Source organism: Opisthocomus hoazin, chromosome 8 (genome assembly GCF_030867145.1).
Source record: "Opisthocomus hoazin isolate bOpiHoa1 chromosome 8, bOpiHoa1.hap1, whole genome shotgun sequence".
Classification (NCBI taxonomy): domain Eukaryota; kingdom Metazoa; phylum Chordata; class Aves; order Opisthocomiformes; family Opisthocomidae; genus Opisthocomus; species Opisthocomus hoazin.
This window is the reverse complement of record NC_134421.1, coordinates 20,076,880-20,101,018: the sequence shown is the minus strand read 5'-3', so window position 1 is coordinate 20,101,018 and position 24,139 is coordinate 20,076,880. Positions and strand designations below refer to the sequence as shown.

Below are 24,139 nucleotides of genomic sequence, written 5' to 3'. Positions count from 1 at the left end.
AGCAGCCGGCGCGGGGCGGCTGGGGGCGCCGTGGTGCCCGGAGCTGAGGGAGCGCGGCGCGGTGGCAGCTGCCGGTGAGTACCGCGGCGCGCGGGCCGGCACGGGGTCGGGGAGCGGCGGCGGCGTGAGGGGAGGGCGGTGGCAGCGGTGCGCGGCTCTCCCCCCCTCACCGGGGTGTGGCCGGGGGAGTGGCGGTGTCCCGGCCCGCGGGGAACGTGAGGGGCCGCCGTCCGGCGGCGGGTCCGGCCCTGCGTGGGTACCGGGGCGCTGCGGCGGGGTCCCGCTGGGGCCGGCGCATCGGCCGCGCAGCTCCGGAGCGGTGGCTCTCGGTCGGTCACGGCTGTCTGTAGGGCAGCGCTGGAAACGTGTTGAGCGTCGCGGGGAGCCCCGGTACCGGGCTGGGCTCGGTCACCCTTCCCGGGGCAGCAGGTCCCGCCCGGCCGAGCGAGCCTCTCCGGCGCGGGTGTTGGAGGTGAAGTGCCGCGGAGCTTCCCCCGGGGACGGGAGAGGGGAGAGTGTTTGCACAGCACCCTGCAGACCAGTCTCTCCTGTGCCTCACGCATGCGTCGGAGGACGCGGTGATGTTTTTGTAGGAAATTTGCCCTGGTGCTCTCGGCTAAAATCCTTCGTACTGCTGAGCAAGCCGAACACCGTCTGGCGCCTTGCTGTGCCCGAAAGCCGGCTGTGTTCCAGGGATGCCGTGTGTCACCTTTGGCACAGCATCAGATCAAGACATGGGAAAAAGTACATGTCTGCCTTTAGGACCTATAAGGCATAGCTGGCCTCTGTGTTTGTAATTCTGAATGTACTGGGTGGATCCTTCACGATAAGACAGGATTTTATATTTAAGTCATAGTAAATGCCTCCGGACTGTGGCCAGCCGGGAGCCCGCTTCTTGGGCATCAAGCGATGCTCCCCTCAGTGTCGCTCTGCTGGAAGAAGCGTGGGGTGGAAACGGGAGGGAGAGAGGGGTTTGTCTGTGGAGGCAGGGGTAACGTGTCTTCTGCTAACCTGCCTCTCCCCAGACTGGATGCTCCTGTGGTAAAGGAGCCGTCTGCGCGTCGGGATGAAGTGCTCCTCCCTGATTCCAGGCGGGTTTCTCTGCCCGGACAGGTGGATCCAGCGCCTGCGCTGCCCTTGGGAAGGGGAGAGCGGGCTCGCTGCTGTCACAGAGCGGTGAGGGAAGGCAGTCCCCGAGGAGGACGCTCAGCGTGCCTTCATGTAAGGAGTTGGTTGCCACCTTAAAGCCCTTCACCTTGCACCGACTGGTCTGGTTCTTTCTCTTGCGTGCCTCTGAGGCCTCCCCAGGGAAGCAGAGCTCCTGCTGACTCAGGGTTGCAACAAAAGGGCGCTGTAATTTCTTTAGTGAGGGAGAGAGTAGGAGAGGGTAGCGCTCTGCTCCATGGATGTCTTGTTGTGCCTGCCTCTTTTCTTCTGCATGTTAGGGTATGTGTACCAAAAAAAATCTTGACTATGCTGTAGTAGGTTTCAACAGATACTGACTTGACAGCTTCTTTCATTTCAGAGTGTTTAAAAACGTGGCTTTCAGTAGGTACTGTCAAGACTAATGTACAGTTTCCAGCTGTTCCAGGTTAGTCTGTTGTGACTGCCTTTGGGTGTCGATGGAATAGAAGATGATGTATTATATTTCTTAAATACAGGGTGAAGATGTAAATGTTTCTACTCAAGGTTTTTTTAATGAGTTTGAACCCGAGGCTTTTTAATAAGTCTGTGAATCCCTTTAGGTTACACTTAAGCTAAGTCGATGGCTGCTTCATCTATGTTTGAAATATCTGTGGAGTTGTAGGGGGTTTTTTATTTATTTCTTTGTAAACTGTACAGTGAAGTAAAAGGAGACTTGGACTCCGTTCATCTTGTGCTACAAGAATGGCTTGTAATTAGTGCAGCATGTCTTGCTGGTTGGGCCCCAGTGAATGATCTGTGAAACCGGATACAACTGACACTAAGCAGGCTATCTTGTCTACAGTTTTGTGAGGCTGTCCTGCGTGGGTCATGGTCCGGGGTGTGTCTGCATCCCCTTTGCTGAGAAATGCCTGTTCCTATGCCAAGTGTCAGAAGATGGGCACCTTTTTTTCTCTCACCTCTCTCTCCTAATGTTGATCCATGTCTCTAGTCCTTTACTGGAGGTTTGGCAGTCGACCAGCCGAAGGCAGATCCTGCCTTCCCCAATGTATCATTTGGGGCTGACTGCCCATCTTGCAGTAAATCATTGTCGCTGTATTGATCCAGCCGTAAGGTGCTCCTAGGCAACACTTCTCCTTTCCTCCCATCCCATGGAGCCTACTGGCAGCAGAAGCGCCAGCAGAAATGAGGTGTTTTCTGAGAGTGGTGCGGGTGGTGGGAGAGGTCTACGTTTGCTGGGCTCGTTGCCCCCCTAGTCGAGAAGAGGTTGAAGGTTTCTGGTGCTTCCCCTGTTTTAAGGGGTGAAGCAGGTAGAGAGCCCTCCTAGGGACCTTGGGGATATCAACTGGCCGGGAAATGGGAATGGCATGGCATGAGACTATGCATGGGACATGATACAGTGCATTTTCATTTTGGGGTCTTTTCTTTCACAGCTGTAAGCCCTGAATACCAAATGCCTGTTGAATGAAGGTGAGTTGATAAAACTGGTGTGTGTAGAAACTGACGTGGTTCTAGCTGGAGCTGCCTGAATTCAATATCAAATAATTGCTTCATTCATTATGTACAGATTTTTGATGCAGGGAACCCAACTGGTTTTAGAAGTAGTCAGATTTGGTTATGACTCTACCTGGTACTGCAGTATTCGCCTCGCCACAGCACCTTCCGCACCTTTGCAGGCTGACTACTTGAAGGTGGCAGACTTCTGGGTCTTCTGATCACATGCCCCTCACTGTAAATTGAATATATTAATCTGTATTCCCTGCAATCTCAGAGCTGGACTGCTTGGGATGTGAAAATAGGTAATTGTTACTATATTAATTTTTCAGCTCAAAATTCATGCAGGGTAGTCTATATCATCAGAGGGGTTTTTGTTAAGTGTTATTCAGACGCCCTGATAATAAGCGACGCTGTTTGACTTTCTAGAGAGCCCTTTGGCGTTTGGACTTACAAAATAACTTGTTTTAGAAGAGCAGGCGCTTGAAGTTCAAGTGCCACAATTTTCCTCAATCTCTTCTTTTTTTTTTTTTTTTTGACTAGTTTTTGTTAGACATGCCACAAAACTGCAGATGCTGAGCATTCTTATGATAGCTGCTGTGTGAATATTTTGCTTTGTTCATGTTTTGAGTGCTGCCTGTGAATTAGGCTGCCTTTTGTTTTTCCTTGGCAGTTAGTATGCTAGAGCTCTTGTTAGCCTATATGGAGCTCCTTATTTTAATGAGACCAGCTTCTCTACTTGCTGTTCTGCTGTTGTTTTATTTATTTTTTTAATCAATGAAGCCTCTTACTGTGACTCTCTTGGGACAATAGCTTTCTTATGCTAAAGGAAAATGTATTCCACTGGACTAAGCTGTGGGAAGCATAACATGCTCATTAGTAATGCTTGGTATATACCCTACGCTTCACTTGTTCATTCATAGAAGGAAAAATGACATCAAGGAGAGGATGTGTCTTTTTTTTTTTTCTCCTTCCCTAGAAATAAAAGAAGGGGGAAACATATCATTTGGAGTGTCTTTGACAGAATTTGAGAAGTGCTAGCAGTCCTGATACAAGCAGGTGGCTTCAGCCCAAAAAACTGGTTGCTTGTTTGCTGGTCATAGAGGTAAGTTGTTTGAAGTGTCTGACGTGTGTGGGCCTATGTAGCATGTGAGGGTCAAGGCAGTGGGAGGGAAAAATGAGGAGGAAGTGGCACCATGCTGCTTTCTGGGCAAGAGGAAGAGGGGGAATTTTTACTAGAATTGGGTCTTCTGTGATGGGCTATTCATCCTTTTGTTGTAGGAAGGCCAGGTTGTGCAACAGATGGAGGAGGAGAGAAGAATGCCATCTACGTATAAAGCTTAAACATCTGGGACAGGAGAGGGAAGTTATTTATTTTTAAAGGAAAACAGATGAGTTAAAACTGTCTGACAATGTTTGCAATCTGTTTTCCAGCTTCATCAGTAAGATGAATTTTTATTGCAGCTATTAAGTAATGGAGCAAGAGAGTTATTTTTGAGAGTTATTTTTAACTGGCTTTGAGACACACACAGGTACATTCTGAGGTTGTGATGCCCTCCACTATCACTGTGGAGAATTACACTGAGGAAATTCTGGTACGTGTGTATGCAGCTAACCTGGTAATACTGTGCATGTCTAGACCTGGAGCCTACATGGAGAGATTTGCTGATCCCCAGCCCAGTGTAGAGTTTGTGCTGGGTTTTCCCATGATTGAAAGCATTGCTGGAAAATATTGTGTTGGCTTCAGGAGCGAAAGCATTGAGCAGACTGCCTCTAAAACTTTCATTAAGGATTGTTTTGCCAGGGAATTGTCCTGATAACCATATCGCTGCAGTAGTTAGCAGCATTCAGTTGAAAACATAGGTGTGGCTAGCTGCCTGGAAAGTCAACATCCCAACAGAAATTTATAAAAACATTGATTTCTCTCATATATCTATGCAAGAAGAAATCTCATTCTTCAAAATCATTTCCTTTCTTGAAGATTTTCATAATCTTCAAAGTATTTAATGTAAATTCAGGATGCATATATGTGTATGCATGCATGTACAAGATACGATAGCTTAGAAGGAAAGGGTGAATGCCAGCGTTGTTAAATCCAAGAATGGTTTGAAGTATTTATATTTCACTTTGACAAAGTAAATGCCTTACAGCTCCATAAAATCATGCAAACCTTTGACTATTATTTATGCATACGAAGTTAGTTGCTACTTTGTGCTGTAATAACTGCTGTTTTATTTAAGTACAGAGAACTGAAGTTGACCGAGTACTGGATCAAAACCTTAGCTACTAAGACACTTTCCTCTTTCCCCCTCCGTTCCCGATTAGACTTGTTCTTATTTTTCCAAAACAGTACTAGGGGGCTTTTCTTGGGATTTCATGAAAGCAGGAGGGACTCTATTAGAAATTCTCTTCTCTTTCCTCAGGGTGAGAAACTAATGTAAATGCAGGTGACCATGAAGAATGCAGTCCAGGTAAATGCCTTTTGTAATGTTTGAATCCTGTATAATACTTTTTTTTCAATGCAAAAATGTACCCTGAAGCAGATGAAATGCTAGGATTCCCAGATTTATCTCCAGTTAAATAAAATTAATAATTTTCCCATTTTACAAATGGATCATTGTGACAAGATGGATAACCCAGTGTTGTATCAGATAGGTGATCCTTTCTCTTCCTGAGTGCTGCTACCGAAGAAGATTTTGAAGCCAAAGGCTGACATTGAAAAACTTGCTTGATGATTGAGGCGCTTTTTGAAAACCTTATATTAAGTGATATATAATCACTTAAGTAAATATATTTTACACACACACTGAACTGAAGGAAAGTAGTTAAGAATACCAGAAGGACTCTTCTGTCTTTGGGAATTTTGTATGTGAAATTTCAGTATGGTCCTTTTCTTGAAATGTAAAGGTATCTCTCAGTTTGAAAATATGTAATCCTTAAGAGAAATACTAAGGATTCATGTCCAAGAAGTGTGTTATGTTCTTGCATGGGAATATGTTTCCTCTCTTAACATCATAATTTTAACCATTTAAACACAAAATGCCTCTGAAATGTTTGATTAGAGAAATCAGTATTCTATAGTAAATTACATGATAAGCTGCATATTTCATTACTTAAAATGTGCTGAAGAAAAAAAACAACCCACAAATTAATGCATGTTTTTTTTAATTTAATATCTGAAAGTATGTAATTTTAAATCCAAATAAGACAATGGATGTAGTAATACTTTTGATGCAGGAGTTACTAATGAGGGCTGCACCGTTCGTGATTACTATTGTGTTGGTTTGGTGTATCTGTCTGAAGGGGAGTGAACACTTACACTTTGAGTAGTAGATCTTTAGCATAATTCAGAACTGCAAGTTTTTGTCATCTGACTGCAAATACTAGAGCTCGGTGTCTGCAGCTTACTGAAATCTTCTGCAGGTGTGGTTTGGAGATGACCTTCCCTTAAGCCCACGAAGTCCTCTGACTCCCAGACATGGGCCGGGTTTGGCAGACGTGTGCCTGTATGACCAGTGGATATCTGTGCGGCATGAAGCAACTTTGGTGCCTATGCAAGAAGATCTGTCAATCTGGCTGTCTGGCTTGCTGGGTGAGGTTAAAAATAAATCCCTGTCATTTCAAAGCACTTTGCAATATTCCAGTCAATGCTGAGACTTATTATCTATAGTACTGTTAAGACCTGGTGTATTTGAGCCTGAATGGCTAGGAGAATTGCATTAAAAGGCATGCTTTGATTTCAGATTTTATTAGCTGCCACCTCTTAGAGGTAGGATGATTAATTGTTCTAATTCATATTTCTGAATCTTGTTAGTCTAATTAAAATGTGATTAAGTGGATATTTAATTTTAGTTTACTTACGTATTTCTACTAATTTTCAGTCTTTAACACAGGAATACTGTCTGAGTTGCCTCTAAGCTCATATGAAACTTCTTTACCTTCTGTGGACTAACTCTAATATTGACCTTTTTTTTTAGGAATAGAAGTCAAAGCAGAACAACTGCTAGAAGAACTTGATAATGGGGAACTACTCTGCCAATTGGTTGGCGTTCTTCAAAACACAATTAAAAAATGTTGTAGCTCAAGTAATTTAAGGGTGAGTCATACTGTGATTTTTAATACATGTATAACTCTTTAATTGCAAGTAGTAGTAAAAGGAAAGCAGGTGAGTGAGACTTCTCAAAGTAAGGTTCTGTGTACTGTGTATTCAGAGACTGATTAACAACAGTGTGGCTTTACAGATGGATAAACTGGCCACATGCAACAAATTACTTATTTGCTTTGTTAATCAAATCCTAAGGTCCTTACTAGTTTTTTAGTTTGATTTCAGCAGAAGTCTTGCCAGAGGACGTTCTAGTCCAAGCCTGGAGTTTCTTCCCCTGACATCAGTGTGGGTTGGTAACAAGATAGTCATTGGCACTTGCTGGTATGCTTTATGCCAGAAACTGATGGCTAAACTCTAGCATATAGGTCAGCCATGAAAATACGGAGATGTACCGGGAGGTGAGCTTCAGTGTTTTTGTTATGAACCAAGGCTGAGTTGAAACGTGAATCTCAAGCAACTTCCAGTCTGTGGAAGTCTGACTTCCAAACTGATCTGTCACTTTGGAGTATAAAACCATGTAACACTGGTTCAGGTGGTGTATGTTCAATGTATAGGTACCCCATATAGCTACAGTAATTCTTGGATTTGTCAAATAGTAGATCCTCAGCTAATGTGCCCTGATTGCTAGTGTTTCCCTTGGGGGCAGGAGGAACTGTTTCACCATATTCAGACTATTTTTTTGTGTTTAGCTTTCAAAAATGATAGTTTTAAATAATGGATATTTACCAGTAAGTAATATATTTATTAATATTAGAATTATTATTTTATTTTTATATATTATTTTATTATATAGTTGGAGGGGGGACAAGACAGCAGTCTTAGGATGCCAAATGGTATTTATACAAGAGCCATATGAATGCTGCAAGTCCTTGCGGTTTTTCTAAGGAGGACAAGAAGCACAACTTGTGTATCTTTGAACTGCTTTTTTAGTTTTGAAGATGCCAGTTTAAAAACAAATAAGTACGGAATTGCTTTAAAGGAAACTGCCTCTTGCTCCCTTCTAATTCCCTCTGCTTTCTAGAACAGGCTCTAACGTGTTGCAATCTGGCAGCTAAGTATAGCTTAGTTGATCTGGGGTTCTCTAGCTGTGCTTGTTCTGCTGCTGTGAGCAGAGCTTGGGAAGGGGGAATAATTATCCAGACCTGTGAAACCACCAGTAAAACTCCTACCCCAGCATGTGGGGAAGAGGGGTAGCAACTGTATAGGCAGTTTTGGGAGAGGCTGCAGAGCTAAGGATCGTTCACTCTGTGACTTTTCACAATGAAAATGTGGAATGTCTTCTATATTAGTGTAGCTTTTTTTAATAGAATACATCGTGGGTTGAACACAAAATAGTTACTGACCACTGTTTCTGTGCTCTGAATTTAGGGTTTATTTTCCTTTGCAAATATGCTTTGAAATCTGTTGGCAATGTTGATGTGCACAATGTACTTTTTGTTTTCTTCCCTTGCCAGAGTTTTCCTATGAGAAAAGTTCCATGTAAGAAGGATGCTCCATCCGGATCTTTTTTTGCCAGAGATAATACAGCCAACTTTCTTAACTGGTGTAGGGCCATTGGAGTTGATGAGACTTATCTCTTTGAATCTGAAGGTTTAGGTAAATCTATTTTTTTGTAAGACTTGCTTTGATCTGTATGTGGATAACTACCTGATCAGGGACATCTCTTTTGTATAGTCTTTGGAAGCCTTTGTCATGATTGTGCCTGTCTCGTGCAAGCTATTAATGCTTTTATCTGTTTTAAGGCAGCATTCAAGTAAAAGCCTTGAAAAATCAGTTCAGTGACTGCTATAACACACATGATGCTTTTCCAAACTTCTAAAGGTTGCCATGTGGGATGAACGGGGGAGTGACAGCTGTGCAGCAAACTTGCATGTTTTCCTTCTGTAGAAAGGCCCATGGAGAAACGGAGGAGAAGTGACAAGACCACAGGGCCACAGAGTCAAGTCACAATAAGATCCTTTATTTGGTATTAGAGCTCATTCTTGTTACAGAAAGCCCTCAGAATAATGTATTCATGACTACTAAATTTGGTAACTACATCAGGGCGTTGCGCTTGAAGTGGCAACAGTCTGTTGGTAATTAACATTTACTTCAGGACCTACTTGACATGATTCTAAACAATTTGCATTTTCATGCTTAATAAGATAGTTATAATAATAAATATTGCTAACTGTGTGTATGCCAGCCCCAGTGCACAGTCTGTCCCATATAACAAACAGGTTTTAGATTGATACTCCCAGATGGAATAAAATTTTTTTGAGTGCTAATTAAGAGGAACTGCTTTCATTGCATGGTAAATAATGAAATACTCTTCTACCAGCTATTATGTCAGTAAGAATTAATTAATGCAAACCTTTATGTGGCAAGTCAAATACTGGTTTCTTGTTGTTTGGTTTGGGTTTTTTTTACAAAAAAAAAAGGCATAATATCTGCCTGTCAAGCAGAATAGCAAAATATTGCAAAGTACCTTTGTTTTCAGTAATCAAATGAATGTGTCACAGTATTTACTAGATTTTCTTGAAGTCTTTGTGCCATTTAATGCTATTTAAATGGGAGGCACTGTTTTCATGAACTGCTTTTTGTTCCTTCTAGTTGAACTGCCTGTACGTTCTCTACTGGATAAGTCATCTTTTGAAATAGTTGAGAAAACATCCTCATTTGCATCTGTCTCATTATGATTTAACTCAGGAGTGTGTCTTTTTTCAGTGCCATAAAATACAGATGAGTAGGAGAACTGAGCTCTAAGAAAATTAGTTTTAATATTTTTTTCAGTTCAACTTGTATGAATTGCATTGCTTAAATATCTTAGTTCCTGTAAGTGGATAGGTAACTAAAACCTGTTTAGCCTCCCTGAGATAAGCAGACAGGATTTCCTAATGCTGTGGCTTTCGCTCATAGCCAAGAAGTGTTTTGAAGTCTGATTGCAACTCATGACACAAGCTTGCTTTGTGGCATAAATAACTTCTGTGAGTCTCTTTGGCAATCAAAATGAGCAGACTTGCAGCTTCCTTGATGAAACATTCTTTCCACTGGTGTTCTCCATCAAACTTTCAAGCCCTGCTTTATGAAGGGGAAAGACAATTTGACTATTGTCTTTTTCCCATCAGATACATATAACAACACCTTCTGAAAAGTGTGGATAGCTATGAATGAAATAAGTGGCTCATGAGACAGCAGAAAGGGACAGTAACCATCATGGGATGCCCTTTGACATCAAGCCAAAACAAATGGGTTTTTTTGGTAGGGGTATATTTGGATTTTTCTCTTCTGAATTTAGGAAAATTATACCACTTTCTGTTACAGCTGACAAAAAACACACGCACAAAAAGGATGAAATGACTTCTAGTACCTTTTAGATTATGGCTCTGTCAACTTTCTATTCTAGATTTACCCTTCATAATCAGATCTTCTAAAAAGTAGACTTACAAACTGGAGTAGAGGATGTGAACAAGAACATGTGACTTCGTAATGGGCTTATACTTTAGGAAATATGCATTCTTACTTAAAGCAAAGTAGTTTTAAATATCAAGTTGAACATAAGAAAGATGTTAGATTTCATCTGTAAATACAGATGAAAAGATAGTCTCAGTTTCTCTTCAGAGTGAATTTGCAGTTTCTACTGAATAGTGTTACTGCACAGTGTGAAGAAAGTCAGACTTGTTTCATGTAAATGTTACACTGTGTGAAAATGGTATTTACAGTTTTTCCCATTTCTTGTACTGGGGGGGAGGGAGGGAAAGAAGGGTGTCGTGTGTGGGTTGAGGGGACCTTTCTCCTAGCCTTTGGTTTCTGAGTAATTAGGCAGTATTCCTAGCTGGTGAAGAGAGCACATGGATGGTTTGTCTTCTATAGAATTCATACAACTGTTCTTAGAACCTGTTGAGACCATCTCAATTTTGAGGCTTAAATGGGGACAGAGGAGGAAGTAGTTACTTGTGTGTGAGATTTTAAACTATTTTCTTTCTCTGTTCATGGCCTTATTTCTTTTTTCTTGCACGCCTAAAGATGGAAGTTTCAAGAAATCAAAACAGACATTATTTTCCTTCTGCCTCTTCCATTCTTCAGTGCAGCAGTAGAAATAATTGAATGTTTTCATTTCAAAGTGTCAGGAGAACTCAGAAGACCTGCCACAGTCATCTTCACACCAGTTGGCTATCACTCTACTCTTCCATCTCATTCTTCAGCTCTCCTGATGGTCATTTAGTGTGCCTACACAGTCAAGTGCACGCAGCTGCTAGAGCTGCTCTGAATTGAGGAGTGCAAAGCAGCCTCTGCATTGGCCACTAACTGGGTTAATGTGGGCACAGTCTTCGAGAAGCAAAAGCCTAGTGCAAAACTCTGCGCTACTAACATATCTGAAATAGTGTTGCTTCTTTTCTGTGAGCAAAGCCGGTATCTAGTGTTCAAATCTGAATGATCAATGTCGTTCTCGCCTCCTTATGGTCAGGGGTTTTGACAATCCTATTCAGACACAGCCTCACAAAGATACCAAATTCTGAAGAAAACCTCTGGGTGGATGAGGCAGGAGGGGGGGGCTGACAGGGCAGGGTGAAATGAGGATATAGCATGGGGTAGGGGAGCTGCCACTGGCAAAGTGGTATCTTCCAGTGGATCTGGGTGAATCTGCCATATGGAGGGATCCTGCTGGCACCTGAAACTTTTAAAGTGACAACCGAAATGGTAACAAGTCACCTGGGTTATTCTTTCACAGCCAAGGGTTTAAACCACTGTGGCTGACTGGCTGTATAGCCATCCGCTTGTCAGCTAGGTCCCTTGCAGTGTATTCTCCTGGGGTTGTTCACCTGTACAGTGTGCGTGCCTATCTGTGTGTGAATGCACGAGCATGAACAGGTGGAGTATATTTTCCTGTTTGCAGTTGTTAAATGCTTTTTGTCTTAAAGACTGCGATAATGTATTTGGGGAATAGGGAAGGCAAAGCTCTTAGATCTCTCTTTCCAGTTCACATCAAGAAGGAACAGCATTAAACTAAATAAAGTGCATATCTCTTAGGAGGTAGAGAAGAGTTTGATTTTGGGAGTAGCAGGATTGGTTTAAACACTTTATGGAACAGAAAATTAGAGTTGGAAAGCATATAGTGCTTTATCCATGATAATGTAGCTTCCCTCTGGGTAGAATGATGGCAAAGTTAGTCATGTATTCTGTATCCTACCTTCTCTGTACCTAATCGCACAGGCCTCCCCACAGTAAATATGAGCTGTAACTCCCTTTTATTCTCTTCCCTTTCAGTCTTGCACAAGGATCCAAGACAAGTGTATCTTTGTCTGTTGGAAATTGGGCGCATTGTATCCAGGTGTGTGATCTGCACATGCTCCTAACAAGAAATGGAAGAATACATTCTATTAAGTAAAAGCTAAGACAATCTGGTCATAAAGTGCAATGCGGTAGATATTAATTCTGCTCAGAAAGTAATGAGTAGTTTTTCTAGGACCACTGTATAATATGAGTATTTCTTCAAGTATTTATTGTACTCTTTTCATTAAGAGGTGCTGAACCACGCTGCTTTTATAGCTGTATGTTTAAATTCTACATTCAGCTTATAGATACGTGTACATCTTGGAAGAACTCGCTGAACATTAAATACAGTTTCAAGGTCTTTATTTTTTAAGCTTTTTAGTAGGTATCTGTTTATCATTCTCTAAATTTAGACTTTAAATTTATTTCTAGTGCAGAGCTGGAAGCTTTAAGATAGTCCAACTAAATTGGATATGACCTAAATTTTGTGGTTTTGACAGTATTTTTACTGCCTTCTGTGGTAGCTCCAAGACCATCTTAGGGAGGACTTCTAGTAGAAACTCAGAGCTGCTCCTTCTCTTTGCATTATCAAGGCAGTTATTCCTCTGACTGATTTAGTGCTGTTCCCTGTCACTCAAGCCATGCAGAATTTTACATGTTTGTTATCATCATCAGTCTTTTTGTTTTCTTTAGTAAATTAGCAATTTAACTCTGTACTTTTGTGTTTGAGGTATGGAGTTGAACCTCCTGTACTAGTAAAACTAGAGAAGGAAATTGAGTTAGAAGAAACACTGCTGATGACCTCTGGACCACCATCACCTATTAGCACAGCAAAGTCATGTTGTCACCATGGGGAGCTACATGAGGCAGTGAGTATTATCATGATATGGGCTTTAAATCAAGCACTAAGTTTAGTACTTTCAGTAAGCATAGGCTGGTTTCCATCTAATATTTGTGAGCCTCCTTAAATAGAAAGCAGAAGGGTATGCGCCTCTTGACTTTGTTTTTTTGAAAATGTAAGCAAAATGCTGTCCTATATGTTTTGGAGTTAATGCCTCGGTGCATAACTCGCCTTGATCTCTCCCCCTCCTTCATTGCTTCTTTGAGTAGAATAAATACTTTCATTCAATTTTTCTGATGTGTCAATATTCTATGGCTGTAACATATGCTTCTCTTCAATGTGATGTTTTCATAAAACTTCATCAAATGTTAAAATAGGCTTTGATGAAACTTTTTTGAAAAAGACTTAAATAAAACCTGTAGTTGTACCAACTGGAAATGAATATGTATGCAGAAAAGCAAATGATTTATACATCTTGTGAATTGGTCCAAAAGGAATGATGAACAACTTTCCTATTTTGCTTAAAAATGCATGTTGAGACTTTAGAATTCATTTATTTTAAAAGTTCTCTGTGTGGTAATGTAAAACTTGTGCTTCTTTGGGCATGTCAGCTACCAGATCCTTGCTTACTTTTTTTCTTGCTTGTCAATAGTCTCGACCTTCCATTTTGTTAAGTTTCTAAGTGGCTGTAAGAGGCACACCTTCTCTAACCCTGTACTTGGAATCATAGAATTCTTTGGGTTGGAAGGGACCTTTAGAGGTCATCTATCCCAGCCCCCCTGCAGTGAGCAGGGATATCTTTAACTAGATCAGGTTGCGCAGAGCCCTGTCCAACCTGACCTTGAATGTTTCTAGGGATGCGGCCTTCAATACCTCTCTGGGCAACCCGTTCCAGTGTTTCACCCCTTATTTGGGGGCTACCTGTCTCCTTTTTTCAGTAGTTTCTTTCTTAGGTGTCACATAGAAGATAAACTTATGAAAGCCTTACAAAAAGTTAGAGAGAACACTGAAGTAGCCCTGGGTCAGGTGTAGCGATGGATCTGGTCACAGGAGAGACCCAGGCACTTGTTTCAATTTTTAAGGACCATTAACAGTGTGTCTACAAAGTTGTGGTTGGATTTTATGCTACTATGCATAGTGTTACAGACAAATCTTAAGGAAAGTATAGATGACTTAAAATTGAAGAAATTATGAAAATTGCACTGGAACAACTCAAAATATTTGTACATGTAGTTTGTTCTTTCTTTTAATCTTTTATTCTACATTTTGAAGCTCTATGTAGCTGAGACTTTCTTTTGAGGGAACAGAATGCTAGTGTTTTCTTAGATTATGGGATGAAGATATCAGTATCTTTTCTTGTATTAAATAGCTCAATAAACTATTAAACACATGCTTCTGTCAAAATACAAACAAATGCTTTCAATTTTAATAACTAGGTTAAACATATAGCAGAAGATCCTCCCTGCAGTTGTTCCCATCGATTTTCAATTGAATACTTATCAGAGGGACGTTATAGACTGGGAGATAAAATACTCTTCATACGAGTAAGTAGTTTCTCAGAATTCCAATTTATATTCATAATGGGGAGATAAATAATTTAAGTGGAATACCTCACTTTTATGGTATTGTTTTAGAATTACAGAATGATTTAGGTTGGGAACACCATGTCATCCAGTCCTCTATTCAAATCAGGTGTAACTACTTAGAGCTTGCAACCATTGATTTTACAACCACTCTAAATTAAATAAGTTAATGCTTTTCTGTGGTATTTCTAAAATTTCAGTAACAACTCGCAATATAAATAAGGATAATGCTGTGGAATATCCTGAGAATGTTGCTTGTTCAAAACCTGAACACTCGGGGTTTATGATTTGCAAGTTAGTTGAGCACTCTCTTCAGGCATAAGTTCGTTACGAGGACATCCATAATTTGAACAAAACCTGTATTCAAAACTCTGTATACTAAATAAAGATGCTGACAGAATGGTTAAAATGTCTTCTCTATATACGCTTTCATTATTTCCCAACACATAAGGACTGTCTCTGCAGGAGAAGCTATGTAATAAAAGAATTGGAAAGCATAAACCTTATTTACCACATAACTTTTCTTTTTTTAAAATGTTTCCCTGTAAGAAAGCAGGTCCTATTTCTAGTGGATTTCAATATATGTTAATGTAAGATGAAGACATAATGCTGCATAAAATGAGATAGAAATTTCTCCTGTTCTTCTCCTTCTCCCACCCCCTCTTCCTCCATTCTCAGATGCTACATGGCAAGCATGTGATGGTGCGTGTTGGTGGAGGCTGGGACACTCTTCAAGGTTTTCTTCTTAAATATGATCCGTGCCGAGTGCTTCAGTTTGCAACTCTGGAACAAAAAATCCTGGCATTTCAGAAAGGGGTCACCAGTGACAGTGTCCCCAACTCGTCAGCTAGAATTCAGGAGCCTCCTGTTATGAATCCAATGTCAGCTGTCAATATGTTTCAAAAGCAGCCATCAAAGCCCCCTACTCCTGCTCCAGGTCTTGGGGCCAGTGCCAAGAAGGCTTTATCTAAACGTCCTCAGTCCCCTGCCCTGGCATCACCAAAAGTGCCAGTGCCTCCATCCTCCACAGCCAAGTCATTGACAGTCAGGTCCAAATTACAAGGGTCTTCAGCGACAGGTGTGCAGTCTCCTTTCAAACCATTAGCAGGCACCTCAAAAAAACTGGAGCCACCTGCACACAACTCACCAGCTTCTGCTGCTTTGCATCCTGTAAGCAAAAGCTCTTCATCTGCAGGAACGAGGACAGCTCTTGTTCACTCCGAAACATTGCGCAAACGTATTTGGTCCCCTGATGCTCCCAAGGTGAAATTTGCCCTGGCTCAGGGCTCCCCGGCACCGGTGCAGCAACCTGCCCTCTCATCCTCTAAAACCCAGCCATCTCGCTTGCCTGGGACAGCTGAAACGATGGCTTCGAGACAGAAGTGTGTCCCTGCTAAATGCAAACCTGCATCTGTCGCTAAAACCAAAGCAATTTCAGTTGCTTCAAGGGCTGCTTGGCTGCCTGTTACAAATCTGCGTGCTGTTGCCAAGCTTACACATTCTCAGCAGCTCCTTGCAAAACCTCCTTCTGAAAATGCTATTCAGACCACAGGAACTGGGTCTCAGCATCCTCAGAAAGCTCCACAAACAGCTTCTGACCTGACAAGGAACCTGAAAAGTGCTTCAGTCCTAAAACACTCAGTTTCTGCACCTTCCCTTGGAGCTAGCAAAGCATCAAAGTCACCAGCTATGCTGGTATCTACAAGCAAAAACCTATCATCGGCTGTCAATAAGCAGCCAAATGTCCGTAGACCCCTTCGGGCTGGACCCACTTCATGCAAACCTCCTGAACGCACTCCCTTATCTGTTGTGCGGCTTCCTCAAACTTCAGCCAAAGAGGCAGTCACCAAAAAGCCAGTGCAGCCTTCTGCAAAAGGTCAGCTTTCAACCAAAAGCTTGCAAGCAAATGAAGGCTTGGCCCCAGCAGCCAAGAAGCTTCTCCCTAAGGGAAAATCAGCAACGGCATGTAACAAAGGAACACCTGGTGTATCAAGAGGTCCTCTTACGAAGAACAAGCAAGATGATCACTATTTCGTTATGACAGGGAGTAAAAAACCCAGAAAGTAAACTTATTTGTTACTTTCTGTGGAAATCTTAATTTTGTTCAAATGGGCCTCTTGTATCTGCTACACTGAGGACAAAGAAAAAAAGTTAAACAACACTACACTTACCGTTAAATATTAGATATAACCTACATTTTGCTGCATAACTTACAGTAAGAACTGTATGTATTTTGCGGTTTAGAAACTTCTATTTGGGTATATTTAGAAGCGAACTTACTTGCTGGGTAGCACTGTGGAATAGAGAATATCCCTGTCTGCTGCTAGCCTGACCTGCGGCGGGGAAGGCGGGAGAGAGGAAAGGGGAGCTAGGGCTGCTGCTTTTGCTGCTTCTTGTGTTCAAGGGAGCGAAACCTGCCCAAGAATTGTCTACCCAGCGCAGAGCCTGAGTGATTCTGGTACACCTACATCAAGGCCCGTGGCAAGCGATAGAGTTGTGCTCAAGATGTAAAATTTCTAATACCTCAAACAAAACTATGGTTTTTTTTTTTAGTTCACCAGTAACCCAGAACCCACATTTGGGTCACCTGCATGTATTCAAAAGAGAAAGAAATCTCTGGTCATGTCTAAATTTGACATCTGCCATTATCAGTGTTCACTGTGCCCCCCATATGCCTTAAAGTGGCTTCAGCTCACTTGGAAGTGGAGCCTTCTTGGTTTGTGTTAAGTTGGACGTGGAAAACCATGGCCCGGATGCCACTCTTGCTGTGCCTTAGCCTCTCAAATTCAGGACAGATCTCTTCAGTGAGCAATGCTACTTTTAAAAATCTGGGTGGATAACTTTCCTTAGTTCATGTTCAGATCTGACTATAAGTGAGCCCAGTCTTTCTAGGAAAGCTCTTGCTGCATGGAGAGATGCTCCTGAGTTTCTGGGAGGGCACTTTCCCCAGGGATGGAGCCCCAACACAGCTCCTGCTCCAGCAATGCAGAGCTGCGAGTACTGACCTGCTCTGACAGAGCCTTACTGCTCTGCAGGAGTGGCCTTTATGTGTAAAACTGAATCACTAATTACTTCTCTCAGTGCTACAAGTTAGTTTTTGTGGGCAGTCTTAGTCTGCAGTGGCCTTTTTTGCTTTATTTACTGAGACCTTATTGGCTCTCCTGTATTACTTTCTGGAGGTGAGTAGTAGTTTTCTGAAGAGGTAACGAGGGACTGCATTTGCCTTTACACATCTGAAAGTGCCGGAAAGCTATGCACTGTTTACACTCTCAACTCCTGAAGGCTTTCAGTGGGTTAAACATCTGTGGTGCTCAACACCTTTACCCTTAACAGAAGTGAGTTTTATGGTAGATTAAGAAAAACTTACTGTCTTTGAGAGTAGTAGTGTTTGGGTTATTTTGGTTCCTGCAAACACTGAGGAGCTCTCAAGGACTGTGGAGAGACACTGCTGATTTCCACAGACCATCACTTCTGCTCTCCATTCCCAGGATGTTTACTTATGGGCAGGAGAAGAGATGCATGGAAACTCCAGTTTCTGATGGTTCCCCCCTGGGAACTAGAGTAAGCATGCATCGTAAACTGAGTTCTCATGTGCTGTGGCAAAGTCACTGAACTGCCTTTCTGAGCACGAACTGCCTTTCTGAGCACCTTGTTAGCTTTTTTTTTTTTATGATTCTATTTATGCATATCTACTGTACAATACTGCTTACAACCTACTGGGAGTAAACTATAAATACCAATATCCAAACTGTAGGAGGAAGACAGATCAGTTTTAATCACATGGACACAAGTCCTACAAGCTCACATATGAAGTTGTATGTTTGGGGAAGGCCTTGGGCTTGCTTGTTTTATAAATGCACTGGTCAAAGACACTACTGCAGATGTTAAGAGTAATGTCAATTGTAGTGGACTGCTTTCAGATGTGATACGTTTGTCACACGGTTTCATATGCTGCAAGCATTTTACAGTAGATGACTTGCTTTTGATTTCAGGCTTCCAAATAGTGATCCACGATGTGATAGATCTCACACAGATTAATAGCTGAATCATTAGGCTTTCTTTCTGTGCTGAGTCTGGCTGAAATAGAGTTAACTTTCTTCGTAGCAGCCTATATGGTGCTATGTTTCAGATTTGTGGCTGAAACAGTGGTGATAACACACCAATGTTTTGGCTGTTGCTGAGCAGTCCCCGCACAGCATCAAGGCTTTCTCTTTTTCCCACTCTGCCCCCACAGTGAGTAGGCTGTAGGTAGGCAGGAGACTGGGATGGGACATGGCTGGGACAGCCAACCTGAACTGGCCAAAGGGCTATTCCATATCATATATCGTCACCCTCAACAATAAAAATGGGGTAGAGGAAGAAGTTAGGGGGGGGAGGTTGGCTTCTAAGGTGCTTGTTGTTTGCAGACTGGTCTGCCTGTGGGAGGTAGTGAGTGATTGCCGTTGCATCACTTGGTGGTTTGATTTTTTTGCTCTTTCCTTCACTTATTAAACCGTTTTTGTCTTAACCTGTGAGTTTTCTTGCTTTTACTGCTCTTCTCTCCCTTGTCTTGTTGGGGATGGAGGGGAGAGAGGGTGAGCGAGCAGCTGCATGGGTGCTTGGCTGCACGCTGGGGTCAACCACAACACCCATTAAACCATTTACAGTGTTTTTAGTAGTAATTTAAACACCGAGACTGTTGGGTCTATCCAAGAGTAAGCTATCTCGACATCTACCTTTTTGAACTCTGCCTTCACAGAAAGTGAAGCAGATGGCTTCATCTTTGTGATCCATTATCTCATGTAATAGACTGGACCATTTTAAAGGTGGTTCACCTGTTACGTGTGGGTAGGCTTGGTTTGGTTTTATTACAAAAATAGTGTGTTTGAGCATGGTCCAAGTTCTATGAGTATTGCAGTTTCCAACTTCATGGTCATGTTCTAACTACGGGTGTCATGTAACGTGGGGCGAGCCGAGAATAAGATGTAACAAAGTACCTACTAATGGAAATATATACTCTTTTTGCAACGTTTACATTGCCAAATAGTAAATCTAATCTTGAGCTTGTATATTACTTTTTGTGAGGGAAAGATAACTTGGAGTAAGAATCTGACTGAATTTTCCATGTGTTATCGATGTCCTTCTGTATGAGTGCTTATTTTAAATAAACATACATTGCACCTTTTTTACATGCACACATTTTTTTTCTACTGTCATCTTTTTGTGGGGAGGGAAGGAGAATGTATTTCAGAAGGCTTCTGTTTTCACTCTACCACCACATAAATAGTAGCTTCCATCTCAGGTTATTGTAAAGGCATAAGTAGCTGCTGCTAATCCATTGCTTTGTTTGGAGTTCAAGATCTCTTTACTCTGACCCTGGTTTCAGTACAACTAATTGAGTAGAAGGAGCTTCCTACTGTTTCCTAGCTGACAGTGTGTCTGAGTAGTTTCAGATATACCTCTCAGGGTTTTATTCTTTGCAGCTCTACTTGAAATATAAAGCACTTGTGTGCAAATATTTTCTATGCTTAAATCTTGTCAACAAACTTTAAACCCATCTCTGTGTCTGTTGCCATCCATTACAGAAACCTAACTGGTTTTATCGAGAGGAGAATTGGGTCTTTTTTTTTCTCCCTATTTGATTTTTGAAAAATGTTTTAATACTTGCAGTTCTCTGCCTGTTCCAAAGTGGCTTCAGTTCCTGCCAGTCTGATGCTGGTGCCTCATCATATAGATATACTTATCATCCACTTCAGCTTTGTCTAAGAAGTGCATTCTAGCAGTATCTACCATACTCGTTCCTACAGGACCACGCTCTGCAGAGATGTGAGTTATGCCTTTTTGTAAGAGATGGTGGCATTACAGATGGTGGCCAATAAAATACAAAGACAGCCCAAGACTCTCAGGTAAGTACCCTAACCATTGAACTACAACGTCAGGGAATCTTAAGTCACTTACTGTCCAGCAGCAAAGCTTTAAAAGGAGGTACGGAAAATGTCTTTTTTATCTCCTGCTCCAAAACTGCCTTCATTGCTGGTAGGTGTTACACATTCTGGTGAATTTGCATGGTTTACTCTGAATGAGGATAAAGTAACGTCTCCTCCTTCCTGGATCAGCTTTCTATTCTTTAGACCTTAATAGAAAAGAAGGGATCATTCATACTTTTTGTGGGTAGGTATATAGAATTCGTATTTGTTTTTTTGAAAAAAGGGCTTCTACTATCCACAGTCCAAAGCCATTCTTCTAACTCAGCAGAGAGGCATTCCTGAGATCCTAAGCTCTTGGTTCTCAAACTCCATTGACAAGTGTAATTTCAGGTTGTGACCCTGCTCACAACTAGGCAATGGGAAATGCTAGCTCCTTGCTAAACCTGTTGGTGCACCAAAATCAGAATAGCTTCTCTGGCGCATTCTGGGTACTTCACTTACGGCTCTTGCTACTACTCCCCCATGGAGTTCCTAACCTGGGGAAGCCAGGCTTTTCTGCTCTCTACCTTGTGCTGACAGTGTGCAACTCCCCAACAAAACGTCCTGCAACCACATTTCCATTTCCTTTGCCAGAAGTGTATTGCTCAGTGCAACTGTCGTGCTCTTCACAAAGTTATCCATACTTTTCTAGTAATTGTGTGACTGTCTTGCACTTGACAGATTTCCTACAGTAATCACCAAAATCCTCTACTCCTGATAAACATACTGGAATTCTGGCTGTCAGAAAAGCACGATTGATGGTGTTGTGACAATTTACTGCAGGTACTCAACAAAAGTTCAGCTATTCAGTCAGCAGAACACCTTTCTTCATCTTGTTCTCATCATGATCTCTCTGTGGCCAAAACAAGTCTGGATCCTGTATGCCCTATGAGTTTTGTACATCTAACTGCAGCCCTTAAGTCTCTTTTTGGATCTGCTGTTCTGAAGAGAAGGCAGGACGGACGTGCAAAGTTGCATCTGTGCTCCTTTTACTTGCTAGCATTTAAGCTGGAGAAGTGCTGCACAGAGTGATACTGCTTGTGACTATTTCCTGATAGTGTGAGTTAGGTAAATAAAGTTTAGGATATGCTTTAGTTAGACCAGATACCCTTTTATACAAGGAGAAATCCTTGCGATACTCTGTTAATATTTGCTTCTGGAATGACAAGCTGGATTAGATCCTGTTCTTCACGCTGATCAAAGCGTAGCTAGCAGTGATTTTTACTGTACTGAAACTTGAGGGAGTCTAAGCATACTTATGCTAAAGGCTCCTATCTAGTCACCTCAGTCTAGTTCTTTCAGCTTCTGTAGGTCCCTCATTTGAACCAGCCGAATTGCTTTCTTTGATGCCGTTGCTATCAAAGTCCTTTGGTAGCCAATGGCCTTTCACCCATTACAAATGAATGAACTGGATCAAGTACCCTGAGGACATATTCCAAAGCCATACTGAAGCATGCAAAGGAGTTCATGTGAAGCTACCCATAATCTTCCTGGTTTTTTTCCTCAAAGCCCTACATATTTCACATAGTGAAATGTGGCTGTGCTACTAATGGGTGTTTTACTTTTAATAGACAAAGCTGACTGGACCATCCTGTAGGCAGATTCTGTTCAGAATGAAATGAACAAAAGGCCCAGGCCATCCAGATGAATTTTGGGCTCCACAGGAAGATGCCTTGAGATGGCTAAAATGTACCTCACTTAGAACTGACAGCAAAAAGCTCAAGAAACCACAAGGAATTCACTGAAAACTTTAGCTGCCTTTGACTTTGTTGTGGCTAATACAAGGGCTCTGCAGAACTGGGTTGCTCTGTGACACCTCAAAACTTCATTCTCCTTTCCATGCCAGTATCTCACATAGAAGAAACCCCAAAACATGAGCACCGTATACCTAGTAACATATGAAAACACCTGAGTTTGGATTGGTGAAGTACACATGCGTGAATGCACAGTAAAATATGTATGCAGTTCAAAGTACTTCAGTTACGGCTCAGTAATTTCATATGTATATATATGCACATGCACACATATAGATATGATAAAATTCAGGGTAGCTTTCCTGCTAAAACTTAAAGCAGCCATAGCTTCGAACATCAAACTATACCGCTCCTTCTCTTTCCCTCCATGGAAACTGAAATCTGTCTGTTAGATGAGTGCGTGCTGTGGGGCCACCTGGTGTCTATGAATTTAATAGAAGCTACTCTGGCAATGTCGGAACTTTCACTTCTCTTAAAATCCACAGGCAAAATCTTTCTCTTTGATTCAAATTAAACATTTTAGCTAGCAAAATCCAGATATGGCAAGCAATAAATATTGCAAGAGACGTTTAATTTTGTAAGACCCTTTCATTTCATGCAAATACATCTTTGAAAACCTCCTTTTCATTATTTTCTTTTTTTCGAGAGCCAAGATTGAAGATCACTTCCTTACTAAAAGTTATGAAAAATTAATTGTGTGAAATGTAAATAAGATCAACACTTTTATACATTTCAGACATCTTAAGAAAAAGTAAAATATTAAAATATTTGAGAGGTGAGATCTGCTCACGGTACAGCTCTAACTAGCCAGTAACCCCTATTAACACAGAAATGAACTTATAGGTGTGTCACCTGGTGCAAATGCCAGCAGCAGATAGCTTTCTACTTGGGGAGGGCAACTGATGTTGTCTAAATCAATGCTGTTATGGCACTCTGTGCAAAATATTGCATTCCAGATGGAAGAAAATCCTTACAGGATGGGAGCAGCTGGCCGTTTCTCTGAGGAATGTAGCTAGGCAGAAAATACTGACAGATTAGTTGTGGTAAGAGTTTTTAGGATGTGGGATTACAGCATAGAATTTAGATATCATATTGGCCTTTAGTGCTGAGTCAGAAAGTAGTGTGCAAAGCTGAGGTCCTACAACATAAAGCCAAACTTGCATGTTTCCTAAAAAAAAGACCATGTTTGGATAGTCACAGGAAAATTAGCATGTATTAGTGTTTGTCAAAGTACGCAAACAAGTACTCAAACTCATACGACCCATATGAAAAGATCAGTTACATGCATATTTATAGTGTGAAAACATATGCTTTACCTCTCTTGCATTTGAAAATAAAAGTAAATGTTAAAATTCACGTTTAGAATCCTGTAATTTGCTGATCTTTTATATAAGCATTATTAATTTTTACTTTTCTGAAGCAAGGCTGCTGTAACAGAGAGTTCCTTGTACTGGAACCTATGTTCCCAAAAGAATATAAATAACTACCATGGTGTGTCATTCTGATGAACGGTGTGCTTCTTCATAGCTTTTCTTTTTCTTTTTTTTGCTGAGTGTACTATTCTATAGACACCTGTGAAGCAAGACCATAATAAATTACTTTTATTTTGTACACACTGCAGCATTGACCCTTGCAGTACCTTAATGTTATTTATTGCTGCACCCAAAGAAAAGAGCAGCAGAATGAGTTTATCTGAAAATCAAACCAAATATACATGCTTTGGGTCTATAGTCCTGGAATTAGGCTCCTGTACATTACATTAGATGTGGAACCGTTTTGAGAATACATAGATGTATGGTCTGGATCCTCAGCTATAGTAGGATATTCAGCTATGTAAAATTTCTTACAAATATATACATGAAGAAGTATTTTTGGTATCCAGTGATCTATATGAAAATGGTCATAGGAATATCTATGCTAGATTATGCCTGGTTTTGACTGTGCAAAGAAAAATATTCAGAATATTTTTGTGATTTCCTGCTTAAAAACCCTCTAGCTTCCTCCAAGATGTGGGTTCTTAA

At 41.4% G+C, this 24,139-nt stretch overlaps 1 protein-coding gene across 1 annotated transcript; it reads left to right on the top strand.

Annotated features, from left to right (window-relative positions):
- GAS2L3 (growth arrest specific 2 like 3) lies at positions 1 to 19,546 on the top strand. The gene is made up of 11 exons (XM_075429048.1): positions 1 to 74; positions 2,577 to 2,613; positions 3,617 to 3,742; positions 5,061 to 5,108; positions 6,061 to 6,229; positions 6,615 to 6,733; positions 8,197 to 8,338; positions 11,990 to 12,053; positions 12,726 to 12,864; positions 14,273 to 14,380; positions 15,098 to 19,546. The coding sequence occupies exons 4-11, from the start codon at positions 5,079 to 5,081 to the stop codon at positions 16,484 to 16,486; spliced, it is 2,160 nt and encodes a 719-aa protein (XP_075285163.1). The 5' UTR covers positions 1 to 74; positions 2,577 to 2,613; positions 3,617 to 3,742; positions 5,061 to 5,078; the 3' UTR covers positions 16,487 to 19,546.
- Positions 19,547 to 24,139: the final 4,593 nt, after the last annotated feature.